The 7771-nt window shown below is 31.2% G+C and overlaps 1 protein-coding gene across 2 annotated transcripts; it reads right to left on the bottom strand.

Moving 5' to 3' along the window:
* Positions 1–416: 416 nt before the first annotated feature.
* On the bottom strand, positions 417–4776 carry LOC122523125 (mitochondrial amidoxime-reducing component 1-like). 2 transcript variants are annotated; one of them, XM_043644732.1, is made up of 5 exons: positions 4284–4776; positions 2377–2675; positions 1996–2277; positions 1212–1489; positions 417–1140 (listed from the first exon to the last, which is right to left on the bottom strand). In XM_043644732.1, the coding sequence occupies exons 1-5, from the start codon at positions 4291–4293 to the stop codon at positions 975–977; spliced, it is 1035 nt and encodes a 344-aa protein (XP_043500667.1). In that variant the 5' UTR covers positions 4294–4776; the 3' UTR covers positions 417–974. The 2 variants fall into 2 exon arrangements, with proteins under 2 accessions (XP_043500667.1, XP_043500666.1); XM_043644731.1 differs by lacking the exon at positions 4284–4776 and adding an exon at positions 2950–3482.
* Between the last annotated feature and the right edge of the window lie 2995 nt (positions 4777–7771).

The following is a 7771-nucleotide window of genomic DNA, read 5'->3' as shown; positions in this document are numbered from 1 at the left end:
TTGGAGTACTTTAAATGGCTATTATTGAAAATATATATATACATGCATTTCTGAAGGCACACATAGACACGCAAAATATAAAATATAATTTTAGTAAATTCTACCAAAATATCTATCAAAAATATAATAATCTTTGAATTATCTTTTATATTATATCTTTGAAACTCATTTATAGTTTTTTATTTTCGTTTATGCCGGGTCATTACATTCATGCGAGATACATCACCATGATGCCAATGAGCTTCACCCTATTGAAATGCATCGTAAGTTTTTTCATTTTTACTTACATCATATCTTTATGATGAACGCATTCATTTATTGATGAACACGTGAATAATTCCTTCTCGGGAATTGCTTCGTTGTGATACTTATATTGCTATGCGGTAAAGGTAATATTGAGATAGAGACTTGAAAAGTAAGGGATATTCTTTTTTTATTGCGAACCGTATAAGCTGGGCATAAAAATTCAAAATTACCCAAAATAAGGACCACCGAAGTTTACATATATTCTTACAAAAATATAATTCGCTAATCGCGCGATTATAATTGTAATATTGGAAGCTCCCATTTTGCTACTACGATTCTAATCAGATAGGTGACAACAAAATGAGTTATCTTCTACTTAGCAAATATTTTTTTTATGTTAGTATGTTTTTACGTATACTTTGATTATAGTAACTTTTTATCAACAATTATTATGTCGATTTATTATTTCGAATATAAATTCTTACGAAATCGTATTAAGAATATTCTTAATATATCTTCTTCTTCTGCTTCTTCTACTTCTTCTTTTATTTTTTTGCTTCTTCTTTGTATTCTTCTATTTAAATTAAATTTAAATTAGAAGAGGTACACCCGAATGATTATTTTTGTCAGTTTTTATCAATCCGATCACGTCACGAGTTATGGTCTCCTACGATAAAATTTTCTTCTTTAAAAATAATCTCATCCTCGCAGGAGGCCCATCGGTGTAGCTATGGTGGCGATATTACAGGGGTTTCCTCCTCTTTTGGAACATCTACGTAAACTGGATCACCTAAACGTATAGTACCATTTGGTCCTCTTAAAGCAAGATGAATTCCCATAACCGGAGCATCACCGGTATAGGGACGAAGTTCTGGATCCATGATTTGCCTATAACTAAAGAAAATTAATTAAATGTGCAGTTAATTACAAAAATTACAATTATGAAATAAAAATAATTAGTATACCTCTTCAAAGTTTTTAAAGGTTCGACTTTGGAATTTTTAACACCGGTTTCAGGATCAACCGTAGTAAAAATACATCTAGTACAAGGTTTAACGTTTCTAAAAACAACGTCTCCGATCTTAATCCAATCCCAGGTATCTTCTTCGTAAACGTTCGCTCCTTTCACGACAAAATTTGGTCGAAAATTTGACGTAGTTACCGATTCTTCCAATCGCGAATTTAAATCCATTATCGACGACTCGTTTATAAGATTATAGCTGGTAGCATCGGGAAAAGCACCCTGTTAAAAAAAAAAGAAACGTTCGATAAATTATATATAAGTATTCCCTATAATCAAATTATACTTGATATGAACAAAATTATTGGTGCGTTCGATGAAAGCAATAACCACACAATTCGAATAACGCGATTTTCAATTTATTCGATGAGTACGGTAATAGGATAATAATAACGGTAATAATAATAAGAATAGTAACAACGATTCGTATACTACTTTCCGTGCATTCTTCGATAGCAGAGAAAATAGCATACTTTGAGTAAATTTGCGACGAAGTATGCGACCATGTCCGTGTAAGAAAAATAATATTAACAGATACGCTCTATTTTGTGAGAAATAAAGTAGCTCAAGATGACAAAGTACAATTGATGGAAAAAGTATGCGGATTTCGTGAAAGCAATTCCACGTTCCAGTTAAATTTTCTCGTAGTTGTCATAGATTACGTAGGGGAAAGTTAACTGATGGTAGGAAAGTAAAAAAAACGGTGAATAGATTTTGTTAATACTCACGGTATCAACGTTCTCAATTAAAGGGAAGATCCTGTTCTTCTCTCGTACTTCTCTCACTGGTTTATCCAGTGGATAATAAACCAAACGAAGACCGGCGTCTTCTTGAAGAAGAAAACGTGACAACCATCTGGCTGCTTCTTCTCCACAATCGCAAGCCGGTACTGCTTGACCCCATACTGCTGTTCGAAAACTTTTTTTACAAATACGCGCAAGATCTATAGACACCGACATCATGCCCGGAGCATTTAGGGTTATAACTGAACCCGAAACGCTCGGTGACACCTGCAAATAATATTCATGAATTTTTTTTTTTAATTTTATTATTTCAATATTTTTGTAGATTAAAAAAATGAATAGAATTATATTTAAAAATTGTTATACCTGAACCATTTTTGGCATTTGTCTAGCAGTAACAAAATGTCCATCAATATCAATAACCATTAATGTTCGATCACGTAACCATCCAACTTTGAGACCCAATGTAGTACATTCCATCGTCGTGTATCTAATTGGACCCAATGATTTTACCGGATATGTAACGAGATCGCTAAGTTCACCGACTTTCCTCCATTTCGTAGGTAATTGATATTTCTTTTTATGATTCCACCACCACCAAATAAAGAAAACTGCTGTACCGGCACCAACAGCTGCTGCCGTAACGTAGGCGAGTCTTGTTCTATCTGTAAACAAACGTGAGATTAAAAAATTATTAAAAAGACATAATATGAATTTGATTCTAATCATAAACTTGACTGATTGACTCTAATTGCCTGAAAAATAAAATAAAAAAAAGAAAAAGTCGAACTCGTTAGCTGTTTTTTTTTTTTTTTATAAATGCATCGAGCAAATATTATGCAATGATCTAACGAGGATAATTAGAGATATATTAAATTAGATCCACTTAGAGTTATCGTTCTACAAAGATTTGAAAAGAAACGGATGTTGCAAACTAACTATGAGTTACATTTCCAACCATCCTGCACGTAGGAGTTGTATTAACGTTTCACGCATACTTATACAAAAAAATAATACGTGGACGGAGAAAAAGACGATAAAAGTTTCGTGTGAAATATTTGGGCGTTGAATTTTACGCTCTCGAGGAAAGTACTTAAAAAAAACTTTCGACGTTACTGAAATTATCGAGAAACAGAGCAAAAACATTTCACTTTGGTAGTCGGTTTCCTCTTCCAGGTCTAACGTTTTTGCATGCATGGCCAGTAACGCGAAAGTGTAATGAAATATGCGAAGGGTGTTAGAGAAACAAAAAAGAAGGTAGGGTAATTTAACGTTCAATGAAAAAAATACTTTAAGGATATTATGCATCCTATCGTAAGGAAGTTAGAAATAAAACGATTGTTTATATCCGTGAAAAGCATAATAAGATTTTCAAGAAATTCTTCTACTACGAAATTACGGTAAATCTTTAGACCGGTTTCCGATCTGTTGAAAACTATATCTTGAGTGATCGTTACGAGTAGGAAGGTAATTTTATTAACTGTAAAGATGCTATTTTATTTTCGTAATACGGTTTAAAATAAATAAACTTACTCGTGAAAATAAATTTCAAAATTCGAACGCGTATTTTATTCTCTTTTTCTTTTTTTTTTTCTTACAAATTTCCAATCGATCTAATTATAATTTTTTTTTCCGCAAAGTTGACTAGATAAGGTTAATAAGACAAACTTTAGTAGATAAGATAATTTATATGATAACCCTTCGTCATATTTCATTTTATATTTATACGTGAATTTCGTTTTTAAAACAACGAGTTAGAAATACGATATATATATATATATAGGAATTAGAAAATATAAAAAGGAAATAATGAAAAAAAAAAATGAACTTAGTAACGAATGAAATATATTGTACAAGAGATATGATGACTATCGCACCGTGAAGGGACTGGGAAGGGTCGACGAAATTTCTGCAGAATCAATACTACCAGATACGGGCGTTGCTCTTCGAAACACGAATCCAAATCACAGAACGTACCAATAATAATTTTATACAATGCCGGTTCGGAAGAAATCAAACTAAATATTCGATAAAGATATGTTCTTATTGTAACGAAAAGAAAAAAATAATACGATATTACATTAAAATAATAAAAAGTTAGGGATAAACTTATGCAATAATTTCATTTAATACACTTTATCTGATCTTTGATATCAACAATGTATCTCAGTTACTAAAACTACGAATGATTGAACTTCTCGACTAAAAATATTCTCCTTAAAATAATTTCTATTAAAAAATTATGTAATAAATAAATATTAAATGATAGATACCTGTGATCATAATTGGAGACACGTTGAAAATATAGGATTGAATGATATCGAATAGTTTAAGGTTATGTAAAAAACACACGTTTAAATCGATTTAACCATGCTACTCGCACGAGGAACGTCTGACGATGGACTGAAGGTCGTTCTCGATGAGGGGACTTGCTCGACAACCACGTGATAGTCCATCTCTCTCTCTCTCCTTTTCTCTCTCTTCTTCTCTCTCTTCTTTTAACTCTTTCTCTCCCTCTTTCTCTCCTTCTTTCTCTTTCACAATCTCTAACTACGTCTTTTATTTCGCTTTGGTAAAGGAAACACCGTTATCTATCTACACCGTGTTCTTCCACTATCTTCTTCCATTTGAGTTTCCAATCTTACGATACGCCTGTAGACATTGCAACCCTTTCGACTTCCTCATTTTTCTTTCTTCCGTTGTTGCATACACACAGGCGCAATAGTTTTATAATATTTATCGAACGAAAATATTTTAATGGTATTTTATTATTTTTAGAGACACGATAAAATAATGAAAATATTCAAAGTTTGATATTATTTATTGGTAAATTAACTAAATTTATCTTTTATGACAAATTGTATGCATTTATTTCAATTTTATATAATACAAATAATTTAAGATCAATAAGAGAATATTTTTATTCGATTATTAACGTTGATACGCACCTGTTTATTTTCGTCAGGATGGATAGGTCTGAAACAATCCGTTCGCTATGGTAGTTCGTGAATTAATAAAAATATTTTTAAATAAAATATTTAGAAATTACTTAAAAGAAAGAACTTATGGGACAATCTAATATATTTGTTATTTTTCTACCGAACACAAATCTATGCTGAAACGTTTGAATATCGTAATTTTTATCTTTTTCGTCGTTTTAAAAAAATTGAAGTCAATGGTAATAAATAATAATAATAATGAAATTTTCCTTACCTTTTCCCTTTATTTATGCGACGTGCAGTATATTTTTCTGTTCTGAGAAATAGGATAAACGTATGATCATACATCTAGATAACTTTTATTAACCAATATAATCGTATATCGTTACAAATGATACGGCAACTGGTGTGCCGCCCAACGAATTACAATGAAACGGCGCATCATCAACCTTTAGACCATGTTTAGGTACTAAAGTTACAGAAAATCGTGGAGGAAAAATTGGTGAATGAGAGAATGTACAACAATCATTTAATTCGCTTATTAAATCGGCATCGAATAACTGCGTACACGTCAACATTTATTTATAATTTTTACCTTTCTTTTCTTTTTTCTTTTTTTTTCTTTTTTTTTTTCTTTTTCTTTTTCTTTATTCCCTTTTTTTATTATTTCTCTTATTTTTTATTTTCATAATATTTTTTGTCATATATTGCCTGCTATTTTAACGCCGTTTCGTCCTTAAACGTTAACGCTTTCCTTTTCTTATTATCATTTTTTCTTCTTTTTTTTCTCTTTCTCACCCTCTGTCTCTCTTTTTCTCATTTTCTCATTTTCTCTCCGTTTGTAATTATTTTCATTAATTCTTTTTTTATTATTATTATTATTATTATTATTATTATTATTTTATTATTATTATTATTATTATTATTATTATTATTTATTTTCACATATCTTTGATATAATCGTGTCTCTTGTAAATTTCATGTGAGTACGTCACTTGTGCGCGCGTGTGTGTATATGTGTACAAACTGTTAATTATATTCGAAGACATCAAAAACTCACTACGTAATGTTAAATAACGATGCATCGCGGATTTGTTATTGATTCTCTCTTTCTCTCTCTCTCTCTCTCTCTCTCCCTCTTTCTTTCGTTTTATCTTTCGCACACGATTACACGTACAATCGATTCCCTTTGCCCTTTCATCGAAGACGACCTAATTAATCCGCACTCTGTGCGACGAGAACGAACGTTTTTTTAAATGCCGATATCTCGGTCGTCAGGTTGTCGACCTGACCTCAAATTACGAACCTTTTTGCGGAATGTTTAACATTCAAACGCTTATCCCCTCGGTATTCGAGTTTGAAATTGGTCTCATCAATTGAAAATACTTGAGTGAAATATCTTTTAACGTACTATTAAATTCTAAAGAATTTAATTCGTTAAATTCATATCATATTTTTGTTAATTTATCCAATGTATAATATAGATCTACATGTACGTGTATGTTCATGGTTGCATATATATATTTATATATATATTAAAAGTGTTTCAATAGAGGAGGTAATTCATATATTATATTTTAAACTCACGTGTATGTACAATTATTCGGTGCTAGAGTAATCAAAATTATACTCACGATGAAAAATAAATAAACAATGTATGGAAGCATATGTACGTGTATTACATTTTTGTGTATTTAATGAAATCCGGGAAGTACGCGTAACTAGGAGAAGGAGAATAAAAAATAACTTCAGATTGTAGAAAATAAATTCTGTCGAATAACGAGCAAGCGTTATTTTTTTACGCGCTTTCTATAGAACGCTCAATGAAGTACTCGTAATTAGGTCAGGTCAAGCACGAGTGAATTGTCCGTTTGACGAAAATAAAAAGAAAAGAAAAAAAACAACATATATACGATCGTCTTTCATTATGTTTTCTCTCTCATTTTCTTTCTCTCCTGAGTTAAAAGTTTGAAATTACACAAATCCGCGATTACCTTGCTTAGGCTTACGGCTACTATCAAGATAATGGTGTACATATACAAGAGTTTATGGTTTTCTCTTTCTCACGGACACACGCATACACACACACACTCACACACATACATACATACATACATATAGATAGAGACAGACACGAGCGTGGCGATTTTGTATAATTAAAAGTCGCTCTTGAAAATCGCGCATTTTTCTTTTTTTTTATTCTCTTTCTCTTTTTCTCGCACGCTCGTACATTTAACTCTCTCTTTCTCTCTCTCTCTCTTTCTATTTTTTCTCTCACTCGTTCCTCTATCTCCCGTTGCAATTTATTATTCGCGAACGGGTATAACGAATTTTCATATTTGTGCAGTAAAAGTCAACCCCATTTTTCCTTTTCATATATCATCTTATGCGCTTTGTTGATTTATTTATTTAATTATTTTCCTTTATGAATTAATTTTCGCAAAAGCTCCGTTCATTTTTGGAAACGTTTCTTCCCACTCGTTCCGTATGTTATTTTCTCTTTTTTTTTCTTTTTTTTTCTTTTATTATTTTTGGGCTTTGTTGGTCCGGTGTGGCAGTGCCTCGTTTTAAATTCATCCGCGGTGCAATTCAAAAATGTGAACGCGTTGCCGCAAATATAGTTTATTTTTTTTTCTTTATTATTATTTTGCATTGTATATTCTGTATCTCGTTTTTATTTTATTTTATTTTATTTTATTTTTTCTTTCTTCCTTCATTCTCCTCAGGGAATTTTGTTCTCTTTATTATTTTATGATTTTTTGTTTTTTTTTTTTGTTGTTTTATTAAGATTTCCACTCGATCGATTATTGTTGTTCATATCA

The sequence above is a fragment of the Polistes fuscatus genome, unplaced genomic scaffold, assembly GCF_010416935.1.
Source record: "Polistes fuscatus isolate 324 unplaced genomic scaffold, CU_Pfus_HIC Scaffold6, whole genome shotgun sequence".
Lineage (NCBI taxonomy): Eukaryota > Metazoa > Arthropoda > Insecta > Hymenoptera > Vespidae > Polistes > Polistes fuscatus.
Note: the sequence above shows the minus strand (reverse complement) of the source record. Positions and strands in the feature narration are given on the sequence as shown.

Excerpts from the sequence above, each read along its gene's own strand:
- LOC122523125 (XM_043644731.1), bottom strand. The coding sequence starts at position 2,971 with ATGGTTGGAAATGTAACTCATA. Across the intron at positions 2,676-2,949 it reads GGTTGGAAATGTAACTCATA|ATAGAACAAGACTCGCCTAC; the intron begins GTTAGTTTGCAA and ends GTTTGTTTACAG. Across the intron at positions 2,278-2,376 it reads AAATGCCAAAAATGGTTCAG|GTGTCACCGAGCGTTTCGGG; the intron begins GTATAACAATTT and ends TATTATTTGCAG.